Genomic DNA, 19,153 nt, shown 5'->3' with positions numbered 1-19,153 from the left:
GCTGAAATAAGTTCAATTGCACTTATTTTTCCATCAATGGTTTCAAATCAGCTAATAGTGCTCTTACATGATATGTATTTGCATATCGTCGTTTAAAGTGCAAAACCGCGTATCAACAAAATACAAAACCGCGTATGTGAGGTTGCATAAATTATTTTCTAGAGCGTAAAAACACTCATATTTCAAAATGGTTCTCTTTTTTTTATAAAGCAATCGCATTTCTGGCTAATATATTTCAGGACGAATGGATAAGGCTAGAGCCAAGGGCTTGTGCGAGCAAATCCAATTTTTGGCAGCCAATGTCAGTTACGCGGTTTTGCAGAATGACGATAGACAGAGACAGACAGAGATGGTGAAAACGGCCCCAAGGGCCGGTTGCTCAAAGCCTGGTTGACATTGACATTGACATTGAGTAACCGGCCCTAAGTGAGCTGCGTAATCGTAGGGTTTACTGGGCGGCTTCTACATTACAGAATTTCTTACCTCGGCCGGCCCTCTTACAAAAGAAACATTATTTAATTACGTCTCGCTGTTAAGAAACTTACTTTGGGAGGACCTAAAAAATCTAATTCAGTTTCAATTTTTTTTTTTAGCGCGATTTATGGTATGAGAGCTTTAATACAAATATATAATTGATCCATATTCTAATCCTACACAGCGTACTGGGGATCACCTACTGTGCAACAGGTTAACTTGCAACACGATCGCTACGCACGCGTGCATGGAACTCGGCAGTACGTTCCGAACGCTTTGACATTGACAAATGTTACAGCCGGCCATGATGAGACGGCGTACGTTAGATTGGTCCAAGTAATCCCTCCTTTTAATATTCTTCAGTGTCCACGCAAATTTGTGTTCGTTTTGATAAAAAATTAAAGTACATAACTTGATTTAAAAAAATTATAAAATTTAGAGGTCGATCAAGTCCATTTTAATATTCCAGTGTACGTACACATTGACACATTTAAGTAAACATATGTACATTGAGGCGTATTCTTGTTTTGGTATGAATTGAAAATTTGAAATTTTTGCATAGAAAATGATGGGGAAATTTCATGATTTTCGATTCGTACGAAAACAAGAATATACGCCCCATTATAAACACACATGTTGGCCTTGTGGTCTGGCTGTTGGGGGATAGTTTCCGCTTCGATGCTGCCGTGTTGCGACTTCTACATAATGTTGCAAGAACTGATTGTCGTTACACGGCGCGATCCTCAAATTTAATGCCTGAAGCTATTTTATACCCCTCAAGACTAGAATGCCTCATTCCAATATTGTTGACTGAGAATTAAGGAACTCTAGTTGCCAACAAACCAACTTTAATTGAAATTAATCAGTAACTAAATTCCATGATAATCCCTTGATTTATACTCACCAACTACTTTCGGTAAGCCAAATCAGCTTTCGATTCATTTATTTATTAAAACACCTGGAGGTCTACTCCGTATTGCGATTCGAAAAGCAAATCATTCGGATTCGAATACTTGCCGCTTTGAGTTTGTATTAGTTCGTGTCGCGCCTTTCGAATCGCATTGAGTTTCGAATCGCAATACAGAGTAGATCCCCTGAGGCTTTCGTCAACATTTTTTTACATTTCCCTTCCTTTTAAACGAAGATAAGCCGGCAGTGCGGTGCCTTGTTGTAAACTATTTTTCTTTCGCATAAATTTGCTTTTTAATGGCTAGGTGGTCTCACTTCGTCCGATTCGCGCTGGAGACAAACTCTGACATACATACATATGTTGCTAGATATGTACAGAAATTTCCCTTTGCTGGAAGCATCAAGTGGCTAAAAACTGACAATTACAAATACAACATCAGTGCATGCTTGGCCGCTTTTTGTCTGTCCATACGCCCCGTGTAATTCTCAGACCCCGCTAAGCGTATTCTAAATCTGCGCACGTGAACGCATATGCAGTCACATGCAACAATTCGCTCATGCAAACACATGCACATACATATGTATGTATGCACTTGCATATATGTAAAACGTGTCGCGATCACTGCGCACTGCCTGTGGCTGCAGCCGCCGCCGCGCTTGTGGTCGGGATGCGGTTGTGTCTATTGACTGTGGCACTGACAGTGGTCGCTTAAAGTTCATTGCACTCCGCTAAATGCCGGCAGGTTGCAGCTGTGACAGTGGCATGGCTTGCAGATTTCGTTGTTGCGCCACTCTGACAGAACAGGGGTGCAGGGCAGAGAGGTCGTAGAACAAGAAACTCCTAAAATGCAAGGCGATAGATATGTAGATAGTTTCGACTAGACTTTAGAATGATACATATGAATGTATGCACATAAAAATCAACACACATACATACATACGTACGTATTACATATTTACATGGCCGGAGATACAGACGACTGAATTTGCAAATGAATAGAAGAATACAAATGGAAATTTACACGTACTAGGTACGTATGTATTTGCGTGTATAATAATGGTACATATATATGTATATGTATATACCTACCTGAAAGTGCCGAAGATCAAATCACAACACATGTGTATATATTAATACATACATATGTACATAGAAGCCATTCTATATTTTTCACTAACTTTTTTCGCACATCCATGTGCCTCAGGTAACGACTTTGTCGGACTGGTTATATACATTCATACATATCTACAAACGTGAATAGCTATGTAAATATGTACATATGTACAGGAAAATCTATATTTTATGTAATAGACCAGCATCATTTTTCTACGATTATCTACTATCTAATATTGCCCAACTTGTTTGGGATTAGCCACTTTCTAATGGCACACAATTAAAAATTATATTTCATCAAAGTCGTTATATACTCGGTAAGTATATGTGGGTACATATGTACATTTTTTATTTTTACTGGGATGACTCACGTGAAGTGGGAACTCTCATGAGTACTTCCTTTCCTTTCCTTTTCCTTTGGAGTTATTTTACGTGCCTTAGCTCCGTTTTCTAGACTGGCTATTAAAGATAACCGATGCACACAAGGCGAAAGTGACGATTTAGGGCCGGTTGTTCAATGTCTGGTTATCACTACTTGCCGGTTAAACACCGTTATCGACGTTATCGACATCATGCATATAAAATGTGATCGATAAAGCAGTCGTTATACTTAACCGGAGCTTCTACCTCCGATTTGTTATATGTTACATGCATGATGTCGAAATCGTCGATAGTGTAGTGGTAGTGATAACCAGACATTGAGCAACCGGCCTTAAGTATGCATAACTGGGCTATTAATTTGATACTAGAGTGCCAGTTACTGTCGAAATTCGACAGTTTTTCTAGTTTTAGAAGCCTTGGAGAGGTTTTCTAACTTAACACGTAGCAATACTTATACGGTACAAATTAACTAACCGGAAAATCTTCTGCTAAAACGTAACTAATGTTTTTTTTATCTGAGATGGTCTTTGGAGCACTTCGGCAGGACTTGGAATTGACCCGTTACATTCAAGTTTATCGATAAATTTCGATGATTTGATACATAACTCAACAAAATTCGTTAACTCGACCAATTTCGATAACTGTGAAATTCGATGGCTCGATAAATTTCGATAACTCAAAAATGTAAAAACTAAGGTTACCTTTATAAATTTTTACTTTTGACATCTCCACATTTTTCGAAAACTATCTAAACATTTTAATAACTCGTTACACTCTGTTAAGACGATTAAATTCGATAAGCAGTGACAAATCGATAAGCTTATATAACCTTGAAATCTCGATAAATCGATATATTTTGAAAATTCCATAACCTTTGCTTTGTTGAACCAACCAATTTCAGTAGATCAATAATTATCGATAACTCTGTAAGTTGAAAGAACTCCATGCATTATTACAACTCGATAAATTTCGTTAAGTCTATAAATAATGATAATTCAATAAATATCGATAGCTTGATAATTTCTTTAACTTGACAAATTTCGATAATCCCACATGTTTTTATAGCTCGATAACTATTCGTAAATTTCGACAACTAAGTTTCTGTGTCTATAAATTTCTACAACTCAATAAATATTGATCAATTTGAATAATTCGATACGTTGTGATAACTTAATAAGCATGGATAAATTTCGATAATTATAAACTTCGATGATTCGATAAATTTCAGTAACCTTTATGGCTGATTTTATTTCGATTCCTATCTTTTAACCTAATTCTTATGTATTTGTCATTGTCTCCATTTTCACCTTTATCTTCACTTTTGTCTCTGTTTTTGTCTTCAACTTTATCACTTGTTTCTTCATCTTCATATTTATCTTTATTACATAGCTTAATTTAAAATGTGTAGTGAAACAACATGCGAAACATGTCAAATTGAACATGTTGCAGCAACATGTATACACAATTCGAAAATGTTTAAACGACGGTTTTGGCCGTAATTTTCAACCAATTGTGAAACCATAAAAGCTCTACGGAAAAATGCCTTTCAAACGGTGTTCTTGGTTTTGAAATCGGTTCGGTAGAATCGCCAAACGAACGGAGACAAAATTTATGTTAGCGTATTAATATATAGATGCTGCTACGTACGTCAACGTACATTTACGCTACGTCATTGACTGTGGCGCTTTAAGTCCCGGTTAAACATCGTTATCGACTGCATGGACACCAAGCATATAACCTCTGATCGATGTGCTTAACTGAAGCATACATCTCCAGTTAGGGCCATTTGCTCAAGGCCTGGTTGACAGTTATATTTCTAGCTTCTGTTCATTTTAATAAGCTCTTCAATTGCCTTGAAATTTTAAAAAACCTCTCTGCTTTAGGAAATAAAATCCCGAAATTTTGCGTAAATTGCAAACAAACAAACCAAAAAAAAATTTTTTTTAATTTTTTAGCCACCACTGTAGTAATACGTTTACTGTCTACTGCTGACACCTACCGGTAAAAAAGAAAAGCTAAAAATATTTGTGCAGCTAGTACTCGCTAGATGGCGCAATCACCACTTTGCTCTGTACATTCAATAGGGAAATACACCACACAAGCGGCTTGTCAAACCAGAGAACTTATCCAACTTTACCACTTGCGCATGAATTTTTGCAAAGGTATACAATTTTTCTTATTTCAGATACAATTTATAATATTTCCAGATAAAATATTTAGACCTTTTTCTAGAAAATTGTCAAAAGACATGTAAAACCAATTTAAAACAAACGCAAATAAAATACAGTAAAATGAAATATATGAATCAAATAAAAGATATAATAAAAACAATATTTTTTTGGCAATCGCTCCAACCGAGGATCGAACCTGGGACCTGTGGGCTTGTAGCAGTAACATGGGATCGATAAAGCAGTCGTTGTATTTAACCGGAGCTTCTACCTCCGATTTGTGGTAACCAGACGTTGAGCAATCCACCTTAACTGGAGGTACATCCTTCAGTTAAACACTCGACTGCTTTATCGATCACATGTTATATGCTGGGTGTCGATAATGAGGTTCAACTGGGATTTATAGCTCAGTTATGCATGCTTTGCACTGCTATGCCATTTTTACGTAGAAATCAAAACCCATCAGACTTCCACATATGTAATGCGGTGCGTAGGGCAACCGCTTACATGCAAAGCTCATTTAACAGATTTCTTATGTGGCAATTCTCATGCAAAGCCAAGTGTGCATAACTGAGCAATAAGGATTCTAACAAACGATGAATCACACGCAGAAATTGATTGATTAACATATGCATACATATATATAAACACATATGGATTTATGTATATCTCATTTATTAAAATACGCCTGAGTTCGTTAGGAGTATAAAAGTTGCGAATTTTGTTCGTAAAAATTTAGTTCGAGATCTACGCAAAATTTCTCAATAAGTTCACTTAAAATCAAAGTCGTCGTAGCCGCCATTTAGAAAATCGTCTTTGGTGCAATGATGTCGATGCACATCGGATTCGAAGCATTTATCGTGCATCCGCTTGCTCCCCACACCAGCCCCACCACCACCACCCGCACTGCGACGCTCCAAACAGCCAGCAACAAAACGTTCGCCCTCTTCCATTGCTGTGCGGTCAGCGCAACGTCCCGCAGCGCCACCGCCACCGCCACCGCCACCGCCACGACTCTTGCTGCGATGTCGGTGCTGGTGATGCTCGGCCGTGCTGTGATGGTGCGCATGCCCATGCGACGATCTCGTATGTTCCTCATAAACACTTGCGCTGATGTGTTCCATCTCATTGGGCGGGCGACAGTGCGACGTTGGTGGTATGGGATCATCGAATCGTGGACAGGGATGATCACCCACAGGTGATGCAGTCTCGTAGCGCTTAGAGAGCAGCGTAAATTCCTGATGAGCTGAGCAGAGCGCCTGCAAGCGATGCAGCAGATCTGATTCGGGCAAATCGCGTAGGTGGAGTGTCCGGGCGACCGAAGTACGGAACGACTGAAGGTGGGATAGGCGATGATTGGCATCGGAGAGTTGGGTTTGTAAGCGTGCAATGTCTTCGCGGAGAGACTACAGGGGAAGGAGAGAATTAGGCAAATGAGATCGGCATATGTTAACGCCCCACTCACATTGATGAGCGCCTCATCGCGGCAGCGTCTATTCTGGGATGATTCACTCGTAGACTTTAAGCGATCCTTAATAGCGTTGTATTGTGCCAATAAGCGTGTCTTCTCTTCTTCCAGATCGCAAATTTGACCAGTCAGCTCATCTATCTTGCGCGCACGCTCCAGGGCGGTGATCTGTGAGTAAGAAGTTGAGTACGAAAAACATTTTTCAAGTTTGCAAACCAGCTCATTGCGGTTGCGTGTACCTTGTACTCCACAGCCTCCGCCAATTGCGCTTTGACTTCGGCTATTTGTGAACGCGCATCCACCAGCTGGGCCGTGAGCTTATCGATCTGCTTGCTGGCCTTCTTGGAGCGACACACCGCCTCGTCACGCTCGCCCTGCACATTAGAAACAAAAGTACTAATCATTAAGTAATTAGGCTTACATTATTTGCGTCCTCGATTCACCTGAAGCACACACTTGCCCCTGGCACCTTCTTCGATGATCGCCAGTTTACGCCGCAGCAACTCCAGATGCAGATCACGGCGCTGCACCTGCTCACGCAATATGCGAACGCGCCGCTGTAATGTGTATAGGCTACTACTCTCCTTCAATGGTATGTCGTGACATGAACGCTCGCGCCTTAGCTTGCCATGTCCATGCGCGTGATGATCGCAACAGCCCTAGAGTACAGAAAAACAGGAAATACTGTCATTAGGAAGATAACATCAACAAGTTAACGCACCTTATCCGGCGAATGCTCGTATCGCGAGTGATGCATATGACGATGCCCAATGTCGGTCTCATGTCCATGATGATCATGGTGTGCCGCTATTCGCTCGGCACGCTCCAACAGAGACTCCGCCAGAATGTTGGTGTCGGTGCCGAGTGCGGGCGGTGAAGTGCATTCCGCCCAATTTAGCGCTCTCGCCAGCCGTTGCAGATACTCTGAGAGGCCCAGATGATCGTTGCGCAGCGTGTGGATCTCCGCTTGACACTTTTCTAGACGCTCTTCTAGCTGGCACTTTTGAGCTTCCTCGGTTCGCAGGCGACACTGTGTGGTCTCTTGGGTTTCCTTCAATTTCGATTGTTCCGAATTCAGCTGATCGCGCAATGAATGTACTTGCTGAAAATAGTTGTATTTTGAATTTTTTCAGAAACCAATTTTTAACTGTCTCTCACCACATGCATCGCTTGATTATCAGTCAATATTTCACGAACTTTCTCCTTGATCAATGTTTCACACGGTTCCGGCACATTGAGCTGATTGGCCAGACAACGCAAAAATTGCAGGCGTTCGCTTTGCGTGCGGTCCAGATTGTTCTGCAAGCGATGGCAACGCGACTCGAAGCCCCGCAATTCCTCTTTCAACTTCTCGCCACTTATCTCTGTCTCAGTCACGCGATCGCGTTGTAGTTGCAGATCGCGTTCGTACTGCCGACAGCGTCCTTCCAGCTCGTGGTTGTGGTTGGTCACACCTTCGAGTTGGGCGCTCAAACGCTGCTTCTCTATGTTGGCTAGCGATTTCAAATTCATAAGCTCGTTCTCGCAGCTGCTCAGCGTGTCGCATGTGGAGCTCGCCTTCGCCTTGGTGCGTTGCAGCTCGGTCATCACCTCTTCCGCGCGACTCAGCACACATTCGGGTGTCAGATGTGCATTCTCACACAAATCCACGCCCAGGCAAGTGGCAAGGCGTCGCAGTAAATCGTTGAGTTGGGTACGCGCTTGCTCTTTCTGCTGTTCCTCAGCGGCCAGATGGTTTTCGAGGTGTTGAATTTTGCACTGCAACTCCTTGCTGCGCTCATCGGAGGAATGCTTCTCGCGTTGTATGGTCTGTATGGTGGAGTCGCAGCGTGACTGTATCGATTGCTCGCGATTCTCAGCGGTCTGCAAGCGACTTTGCAGGCTGCTTATGAGGGCCGATTGTCGGGCGGCTTGTGCGCGTAGATTTTCGCATTCCGATTCGCGGGCGGCCAAGGCAGCCCGTGCGTCTCCGAGCTAATAAATGCAATGGTGGCGAGAAATTATCGATGTTAAATTACATAGTGGAAATATATTGACAGAACTATTTAGCATACATACATCATTCGACAGTCGGTCTCGTTTATACGACAAAGCCGCAAGTTCACTACGTAAAGTCGTGACAAGATCGATTCCATGGTGGTGGTCCGGGATGGGGACGACAGTATTGCCGCAGTTGGAATCGAGCTGAAGCATGAAAACAATTCAATTTGATAAATTACGTTAAAATTAAAGGGGTATCCGAGGTGAATGCAGACGATTATAGAATTTCATGCAGCACCAAACCATAATTTTTCTCCCTTAAGTTAGAGCTTGCATTTTACTTGATCGTCTAATGAATTAAAATCTATATATTCGACGCATCTAAAAGATTGTCTGATAGTTTAGTTTTCGGTGAACCCAAAAAATAGAAAAAATGCCTTGCCTAGTGGAAGGGGAGTCAACACGAACACAAAAATGACTCGCGACTCAGACGCACTGTGTATGTCGCCTATTAGCTATCCCTCGATCTGCTCGAAAATTTCAAACTATTAAAGTATTGAGGCTAACTAACTAACAAAGTGTTGAGGCCTAACTGCATAGCTGTGTTCGGAATAAATATCTTGGACTCTTTCAAGATGCTGATTCAATTCTTACTGTAAATAGAATGCTCGGACGAAATGATAACGTTGGGCTACATATAGAAAGCTGGAGCCTGCTCATCGAAGTACAAAAACCCATCAGCTGAAATACCATTATTATATTGTTCAATTCGTCGTTTTTCGAGTGATATATGCTGACTAGGGTGTTGGATTATTCGCCTTTTTTCCCAATCCGGTTTTCGAGTTATTCGAAAAATTGCAATTAAAAAAAAAACGGTTTGCTTTTTGATATTAAGAAAAACCCGGATAAACCGGTTTTATTTTATATAGTTTTCATACAGCAAAAATACTATGTTGGTCATGACCAAAAATCACAGAAAAACTATTAACATTAAAAATAGCTTTTATTTAGAAGGGAGTAAAACAAAACAAGTACAACGTTTTTTTGGGTAAAAAGTAAAACAGACAGAAATCAGTGAAAAATTCTAATTTGGTCTTACTTAAACTGTTTTTTTTTAATATTTTCATCATCGTTGGTGTTTTTGTTTTAACACTTTATTGCATTTTTCTGACTTTATTCGGATTTTTGTAGTGCTTTTGCCGCCGTAGACGAGTGCTTAAATGTGCCTACTGCCGCTCGGGAGGTCCGTGTTTCAATTTCTGGCCGAGAGCAATATCAAAAAAAGTTTGGTCAAATAGCGGTCTACTCTCGGCTGATAATGGCAAACTTCCGAATGTACTTCTGCGATAAACTAGACCTGTCAAGGGACCACGATAATTTCCCCCATGAATATTACTTCTACCTCTGCCATTTATTTGCACTTTATTTAAATCAAGTTGGCTTAAGACATGGAAAACTAAGTTTCGAGATAAAAAGGCTTTATCAAAGCTTTGATAAAGTGTACTAAGTATTTGGGTGTTTTTCCAACTACCCCAGTACTGATTTTCATTTCCAAGATATTATGAAGATATTTGCTATCAATATTAATTAATTTGGTCCTAAAGCTTAGAACCAGCCCTTTAAAAAAAAAGAAACAATTCATATACATATGTGCATACGAATGTACATACATAAGTATATATGCAAGTATGTACATTAGAGTGGTCCAAAAAAATAAAGTCGGAGTTTTAATGCCGGCACACCCTAGGATTGATCCATATCGAAAAAATATACACCTATTTTTTTATTTTGAAATCAAAAAATATTTAGAGAGTGCTCAAAGCGTTCAGAAATGGTATAAAACTCTTGAAAATCAATATTTTCCGACCGGAAAACTATGGTTCTCTTCAGGAGACTAAAATCCCATTGTTTATTTAACCATTTTTTATGATTAAAGATTTTTTATTGGTCCCCCCCCATTGCATTTTCAAAGGGCTTTGGAGGACCTATAAAATATAGTTACCATGAAAAAATTGTTAAAGAAACAATTGAGTATTATTACTGGGAACCTCCTGAAGATAAGAAAAGTTTTCCGATCGAAAACTGTTGATTTTCAAGAATTCTACACTATTTTTACGAAAAGATGTTTTTTCTCCATATAAAATACATGGAAAACTTTGAGCGCTTTGAGAACTACCTAAATTATTTTTTATTTCAAAATAAAAAAATATGGGTATATTTTTTTCGGTATATAACAATCCTAGGGGGTGGCGGCATTAAAAATCCGACCTTATTTTTTTTACATACATTTTTGGACCACTTTAATGTACATGTATACTATAAATTTAAAAAAAAAAATGCTCATACATATATTTATTTCTTCAAGAAAAATTATAGCAACGGCGAAGTACTTTTTCAAGCAACAGAAATAATGAAAAATCGTCACCTAAGGGTGAAAAGTCCACTTTGAAAAATGTTATGTTGCAGAAACACCTTTTACTAATTCGAAATATATTTTCCGTCGACAAATTTATATTTTTTCAAACATAAAAAAATTCTTTTGGTCTTGAATAAACAGAGAAATACAAAAATAAGCTTTAAAATAAATCGCTGTAGATTTGAAAAAAAACCGGAGTGACGCAGTAGAACATTTAATTTTGCTAACAAGCGCAGTAGATCTACTGCAATTGCAGTAAAGTCCGAAAACTGATTCTAAGCTTAAGTGAATATTAAAAAGAAATATATACATATATATTAGAAGAAGGTGTGAATACCCTTGAATCGATGCCTTGAGTCGTTCACATTACGTAAAAATAGCGCTCACAGAATTCTTAACGAGGCGTATTTTGAGTGATTTTCAACGCGGACGCTAAATCGGGCCTAAATATTTTGATGGGAGTTGTAAAAAATTAACCTTCATGTGCTCGGGATTGAAAATTAGCTTACACGGCAGAAGTCTACATTTGTCGCCAAAATTTAATTTGTAGGTACAACATAAAATGGCTACACTAGCTTTTACACTTGTGTGCACATCTTTACATATTTATTTCAAAAATGTGTTTGCCTAACACAAAATGAATGAAATGAAAACAATTAGCTTTTAGCCATTAAGCAGCATTTGAATTAAAAAAAAAAAAAACTTTGTGTTGAGTAAAAAAAGTAATGTGACCAGGGCTGCCAACTGTGCCATATTGAGGTTAAAAAAGTGCCAAAATGTGCCAAATAGCAAAATAAAAGTGAAAAAGGTGCCATTCTTTTTAGTTCTTCCCATTTTTCATTGAAATTAAAAACACATTCCTAAAACAAAATTTCAATGCCAAAGTAAGATAACCCAGTTGTACATATATTCTATAGAAGAAGTACTCGCAGAGGACTTCACAAAAACGTATTGAAATATTACTATTTCTCAAAAGTGCCATTTGAAGTAAAATAGGGCCAAAAAAGGCACGGTTTGAGCCAAGTTGGCAGCCCTGGATGTGACTTTCCAAACACGTTACACCTTGCGACAAAAAACAAAAAAATTTAAAATACACCAAACCATTTCAATACCTGTTCGTGTGGGAAATGAGCAGGAAATAATGCTACTCATACGCCATATACACCTAAGTTGCACGCTTTTAGTTATGCTCATATTTCATAAAAAAAAAATTTGCGTATTTTCATTTGACCGCTCATCTTCTTCTTTATTTATTCAGCGATTATCTTCATAGGTAACCTGATTTTTTCTTACACGCAAAGGCATTAATTTGACACAGAACCCGTTATTTATTAAATTTTTCTTCTGTTAAAGTGTTTTATTTTTCACATTTTCATAAAAAAAACAAAAACTCTGGAATGATTAATTAATTTTTCAGAAACTATCAGACCTATTGAAAAGTGATGTATACACGGTCTATGTAGAATTTAAGTAACTTTCATTTGCCGTATTTCATACCAAGGCTGTTAAATTGGTTAGTAACCACTTTTTGTTTTAAGCTGAATAAAGGCAAATTGAAAATATCTTGAAAACGTATCCATACAATAAGAAATTAAGTAGATTTTCGGAATTAGCGAGCAGTTCCTTATAGCAATTGGATAGTGGCATTCATTGAACGTTTTTACTGTAAACCAGTGTAATTGGAACACTTTTATCTGTATCGAGATCCGAGTAATACAAACATACGAAAAGTTGCAAAAAGACGAGTAAAATGCGTCGTTGTTTCTCTTAAAATGCCATGGAATTAAGTATTCACTGTCACTATTCTTATATCCACAATTTGTTTTTATAAAACCCATTAAGCACATAAGTATATTTTTGTCAATTTTTTTTCAATACCAAATGATGATGGTGCGGCGATACTCTGCCCAGATGTTCATGATGCACTGCACTCAGGTGATGATGGTGGTGCAGATGTTGTTGATGCTTCTTATCGTTTGACATATCTACTTTTGTCTTAATTTCCTGCACTTGTTGTTGTTCACCAGTTGCAACAATGCACTTAAATTTTGGGCCCGAATCACAAGCGGAAGGCCAAGCGCCTAAAAGCGTCCACACATTCGAGCAAATCGCGCTCGACTAACGGAATATAATTCTCGGCTCGGTTACTTTGCCGAAAATTATGTAGATTGAAGATGTGCCCAGTTTATGACAAGTTATGTATTTAGAAGGGTGAATGGGTTGCAGATAGTAACATAACAATACATATCGACAGTGTTGTTGTTTTTGGCAATAAAAATCAAACTTATGGAATTTAATGTAACATAACATATTAGCCGCTCAACAGTCATGGCTACAATGTGTGCAGTAAATGGTGAATCAATGTTAGGAAAAGTGGGTGGGTGGGGGGGGGTTTGTTGTCGGGGGCAAGGCGAAAAAAATGGGCACAATGGCAACGGTGGAAAGTTTTTTGTTATTTATTACTTTTAAGTGTGAGTATGTGTTGGCCGATTTGTTGTTGTTGTTATCTAGGTCATTCACATGACGGCACAGAAATAGCTTGGATTCGATAAGAAATGGGAGCGAGCACATACATAGGCGGTGTTCAATGCTAAAGCGAGCATAAAATGTTCTAAACTATTTGATGGCGTTGGTAACCACCACACATTTTGCTTTTTATTTTGCCAATGGCGTATGTATGTATGTATGTGTTTGTATACCCCTAGAGTGTTTGTGTGTAAACTTAGCAACGCCGCGGAAACGGAAACTCGTCGAACGCCGATTGAGCAATCGAGCACAGGCAACAGGGTCGGTCGGTCGTTGGGCACAATGGTGCCGTTAGAGTAATTTCAGGCATAATAATTACAATTTTAGTTGGTATGCGAAAAATGTAAATCATGTTGAGAACTTTGCTTCACTGTGTCCCAAGTAAGTATGTATGTATGTATGTATGCTTGCGTGTGTGAGTTTGCCGGGAAATTATGTTTAACCTTAGCACTTTTACCACAGGCATTGAAAACTTTCGCGGCGTGCACATAAATTAAATGGAGTTACGTTTTGTTTATTCGAAGTTGATAAGCCACTAATTCGAGTTGAAAGTTGCCAATGGATTGGCTTAAAAAATAGGTTTTAATGTTAGTACCAGAAAGTAGCTTACGCTTCGTTTTTTTTTGGCTTTAATTCAGTAGAGGCGGCTAGCGATTGAAATTGTAGTAATGGAGAGTTCCTTTGAAGAAAACCATTTAAGATGCTTAACCATCCAGATGTGAATGGCCAGCTATCCATAAGTACAAGTTTTAAATAATTTTCTTTTTTTTACAATTCATGTGCTCTATTACTTGAGCAGCTGAGCTTTCGAATAATTGCAAAATACGCGCGGTGAATTGTGTAACAGAGAACAAATATTTCAAAAAAAAAAAAAACGGAACTTATGATACTCGGCTCCCGGATGTTTATTTTGTCGGATCTAAAACAAAGAACAAGGGCTGGAACTATCCGTATATTAGGTGCAGCAAACCGCACTCAGCCGGCATAATGTTCAAAGCCGACAAAATTTTCACTGCCGACATAATTTTCACTGCCGAAGAAATCTTAATAGTAAATCCTCATATCGTACAGGGAACAACGCTGCCACCACGTGAATCCTAAGCCCATTATAATTTTTGCATTTTTAAAAACACTTTAACAGAACGAAAGGTTTAGTGCAGCATTTCGGAGAAATATAAATCACCACTTTAAAACTAATTTATCTGTGTTTGATTATTTGGGTTTCACTCTCAAACATTTACGCTCACCTTGCTATCATCACGCGGCACTTTCACATCTTCACATAAAATCTCAAATATGCGCCAATCTTCGGCAGAGTTACCAGACGTTTGACGAAATGGAGTATAGTGCGACATTAAAATTCAAGAAAATTGCGTGTTGTATTTGTGTTTTTTTCTGGTTTGTTTCTGTGAATTTGTTATTAAATTATTTGTAATCTAACCACACACATGTAAATCCGCCATATTGATATATCTACTGGCTCTCTATTGAACGTCTTCTTCATCCAGGCAGTGTTAGTTTGTAAATCCAAGAATGTTCATTTGTTTTTTCTAACAAATAAAAAAAAAAAAATAAAATTGCCTAACAACAGTGCATTTACATATTTACATGGGTGTATCTATGTGGGGCTTATTAGACTGTTGCATTTGCGCCAGTAAACAAATGGGGTGTTGTCAACGAAACTGAAACTCCATGAATTCCTGTAGCCACAAAAAGTTTGAAATATACATAAGTACTAAGTATGTACGTTTCTATGTTGTTATGTGTGCATAAAACATTATTCGCTATGCTTCAAAGAAATGTATGCCTACAGGAGTACCGCTATTTCCACTCCACTTCTTCTAAGTGCTGCTACTTAATAAATTTTCATCAAATTAACTCCAAACACGCAAATGTTATGGAATTTTGAAAACATTTATTACTATTTGGTTATTTCATCCCGTTGGAACGACTTTTCCTGTGAAAGTCCTTACTAACATTCCACATGAATATTAGTGAATAATTATTACGAAACAATTTAAATGCTCAAAATTGACATTACATATCAACGTCGTTTTAGGTGGGTACGCTTAGCGATCACGTAGTCCAAAATCTGGAAATCTATCCATAATAATAATCATAGAGTGAAGGCGGCCATGAAATTCGGAGACAATGTCTAATCAATGGTGATGTGGTTGGAGACACGACTTCATTTACTCATTCAGGTACTCATTCGTCATGAAGCGGCCTTATTGTTACAAGCTTTTATTTTATTAATCAAATACCTATATCAACTATTTGGACATTGGGAATTTGAGCTCGGAACTCCATCGCCCACACTTAGGCAATTTCCGTAGCAAATGTCACTACAAATACGGCTATCTGCAATACAATACTGTCAACCAACGGAACAATTTACATATATCTGAATGGACTCCGTCACAAATCTACATATTTATGTATAAATGTGGCCCTGTGCATGCATAGAGACTCTAAGGGCTGTTTTCTCAAGTAGGGTTTAAAATTGATCTACCCTTTAAATACAAATTTTGTTCTAAAAAAATGCGTGCTGAAGGGCAGATACATTTTGAAACCTATTTGAAAAAAATCACCCGTCCATCCGATAGTTACATTAAAAGTTATGAACCTAGGACGAAAAATAGCCCGAAAACTTTTGGAGTTTTATAAAATCTAAAAATCAAGTTCCGGCATTCCTTACCTGGTCTTCCATAACGATAAGCATGCGACTGAGCTGGGCGATAATCGATTGCGTCTAGGATTACGATTACTTTATTCGCAATTTAAAAAATGATTGCATTAGGATTGCGGCAATCGTTCACCGAAGGCATCTTAGATTCCGATTACAGTAATCGTAAGTTCAGTTTTTATACCCGAGCGTAGTTGTGCACAAGGGTATTATAACTTTGTTCACATAACGGCTGTTTGTAACAGGCAAAACGAATCGAGATATATATAGACAAATGTATACATAAATGCTCAGAATGAAAAGAGAAATTGTTTAAGCGGTAACTGTCTGTCCGTCCATTCGTCTGTGCCCACGATAACTCGAGTAAAAATTGAGATATCTTAACGAAACTTTATACATGCACTTCTTTCGGGCGTAGGACGGATGACATTGAAAATTGGCAAAATCGGACTTACTTATGTACTTACGGCAAATATATAAATATATTTAAAAAAAAAGAGAAAATCTGAGTAGATATTCAATTTTATAAAGCTAAGATTTATTAAAAAAATATCCACAGGTTTTTATATAAATCATAGAAAAATCTCTTAGTTCTTTGATGCGTTCTGTGAAAGCTCTCCAATTTTCTCCTGCGCAGATTTGGCGGTCTCAGCTAAAGCTTTGCCAGCATCATCGAACAGTTTCTGAAAAAAAAATTAAAAGTCATTTAGTTCCTTATCTAAAAAATTGTTTTAAATGGTGAGATCAGTATGCATTACCGGGGTTTGAAATGAAGTGAGGTATATAAATACGGTGACCATTCGTACCGATTTTGGCGGGACAGTACCGATTTGGAGAAAATTGTCCCGCTGATTATTTTTTAAAAGTCGAGACGTGTCCAGATTTTTCATATTTGTACTGATTTATTCCCGATTTTCAGTGTTTCCTTTATTCATTTATTGAGATTCTCCCTGTACTCTGGCTCAAAAACCATTTTTTTTTTTGTATATAGAGTGGCGAAAATAATATTTAGGGAAGACACATTTTAGCTTTGGCTTTGGCTTTTCCCCTTTCGATTATTTATTGTTTATTCCTCGTTATGAAAGCGTGGCTCGATATCTAACAAAGGCCATGTAAGTCTGAATTTGAAACTTTGTACAAAAATTAGCAAAATTCGACAAAGTTTCTTAGAAATATTCTCAGTATGCAGTTTTGTAACCTATTCAATTCAAAGTGCAAATTTTAAGTAGCTAGGACTTGCTGTTGATATTTGGTAAATTTTATGGAAGGTGTGGCTCATTATCTCCATACAAAAAAAAAATGAAGAAAATGCACGAACAAAAAATTGCCAAAAGTCAACGGTAAGTCCAAGCTTCTTCCAACTTGCACTTTATTATACTAAAATTAAATGGGCTGCAAAACTTCATACTCAAAACAATTCTAGAAAATTTGATTAAATGTTTCAAACTGTGATGAATATTTATTCAAATTCGTCGAATTTATATAAATGTTCTAAAAATTTTGATTTACATGTTTTTTTTTAGATAGTAAGTTATATTTTCTTAAAAAAATAATAAACATTTTTAAATTTATTTTCTTTGTTTTGTTTTAAATAAAACTGTATTAAGCATTTTTATTCTAAAAGCAAAACTTAATGTTCGGATCCGATGCTTTAGAAATGTCCCGATTTTTGGCCACAGAAATCTGGTCACCGTATATATAAATCAAAATTATTTCCTTATGCCTGATTTACCCCGTTTTCGTTAAGCATTTTTAAAAAAAATTAACCATTAATGTTAACTTAAATTATATTGGCTTAGGTAAAAAAAACTGACCGCCCTTTGTGATAAAATTTAGAATATCGGCATTAAAATCGGAAAACTGAATTCTGTTAAGTACACTCCACTTATTGCGGCTTTCGCAAGTTTCAACTGCCATTCATTTACATATGTACTCACCTTCACAGCATCACTATCGACAGCGGTCTTGAGCTTCTCCACAACATCACCGACCAGGTTTTGCAAGTTGTTTATCAGGTCAGCGGCAGGATCCTTGACGGCTGCATCCTTGACGGCTGCATCGTCGCGGGCAATGCGAGCCATTTCAATGAACTGCAACAACAATAAAATACGTTTTGTTAAAGTTTCGATCGACGACGGAAAGATGAATAAAAATCCTTAAAAGCAACGAACCTGCACAAAGCACAGCACAACGCAGAGACCAAGGATGCATTTGAGTAGAGAAGACATTTTATTTATTTTTTTTAGTTTTTATTGACTAAATCAGAAACTGTCGAACTATTCGCGGCAAAGATCGGCTTATGAATGATAAGTGAATTGTGACTGAATGCGCTTAGTTTGAATAATCCGCGCTACTAAGCCAGAGTCTTATCGCAACAATGCTTTCATGTTGTTGCTGTTTTTGTGTCTCGATTTTATGTAGTTTGTCATTTATTTATTCATTTTTTCTGCTAAGCTGATAACCTCTTGAGCTTAGCAGAGGATGTTGATTAGTTGGAATATATTGATAGTAAATATGGACTAAGTATTTGCTGACCTAAGTGTGCGTGCATATGCACATATACATACATACATATGTATTTACATATATACAGTGACTCAAGCAAGTGTTCGCATATTAATTTTTACTTAAATATTCACAATGTTTTCAAGTAAAATTTTTCTGCTATATTTTTATAAAAAATAATTTCGTATGTATTATGGCCTCCAACTTTATGCAAAATTTATAAAAACTCAACAAATGTTCATCAAAATTTCGATCTATTTAGGCTGAATCTTTAGAATATTTTTGGGTAAAATTTTAGTACAACAAAGTACCAAGCAGTTAAAAATCGCGTTGACTTTTAATTGTTTTTTTTTTTTGTGCTAACGGCTTCTGCGTTTTTTTATGTAACATGTGAAAATTTATAAAAACTGGAGTTAGTTTTATTTCTTCCCTGTAGGGAAAACACGAGCTAGTGAACCAGATTTCTAGTTCAGTACTAGTTCTTTTTCGCCAAAAACGTACCAGTCCGATAGTAACAAGTTCCGCA

General features: G+C 37.6%; 2 protein-coding genes across 2 annotated transcripts; both read right to left on the bottom strand.

Annotated features, from left to right (window-relative positions):
- Window positions 1–5,721: 5,721 nt before the first annotated feature.
- On the bottom strand, window positions 5,722–13,015 carry LOC118741415 (coiled-coil domain-containing protein 170-like). Its single transcript, XM_036473385.1, has 8 exons — window positions 12,789–13,015; window positions 8,573–8,698; window positions 7,673–8,488; window positions 7,236–7,616; window positions 6,958–7,173; window positions 6,754–6,888; window positions 6,512–6,682; window positions 5,722–6,452 (listed from the first exon to the last, which is right to left on the bottom strand). Exons 1-8 carry the CDS (start codon window positions 12,891–12,893, stop codon window positions 5,817–5,819), a joined length of 2,586 nt encoding a protein of 861 aa, XP_036329278.1. The 5' UTR covers window positions 12,894–13,015; the 3' UTR covers window positions 5,722–5,816.
- A 3,613-nt stretch (window positions 13,016–16,628) lies between these two features.
- LOC118741419 lies at window positions 16,629–18,518 on the bottom strand. The gene is made up of 3 exons (XM_036473388.1): window positions 18,294–18,518; window positions 18,060–18,212; window positions 16,629–16,805 (listed from the first exon to the last, which is right to left on the bottom strand). Exons 1-3 carry the CDS (start codon window positions 18,348–18,350, stop codon window positions 16,710–16,712), a joined length of 306 nt encoding a protein of 101 aa, XP_036329281.1. The 5' UTR covers window positions 18,351–18,518; the 3' UTR covers window positions 16,629–16,709.
- Between the last annotated feature and the right edge of the window lie 635 nt (window positions 18,519–19,153).

Source organism: Rhagoletis pomonella, unplaced genomic scaffold (assembly GCF_013731165.1).
Source record: "Rhagoletis pomonella isolate Grant_MI unplaced genomic scaffold, Rhpom_1.0 Rhpom_scaffold_00006, whole genome shotgun sequence".
NCBI classification, from domain to species: Eukaryota; Metazoa; Arthropoda; class Insecta; order Diptera; family Tephritidae; genus Rhagoletis; species Rhagoletis pomonella.
The sequence above is the reverse complement of the archived record's forward strand: the minus strand, read 5'-3'. Positions and strand labels throughout refer to the sequence as shown.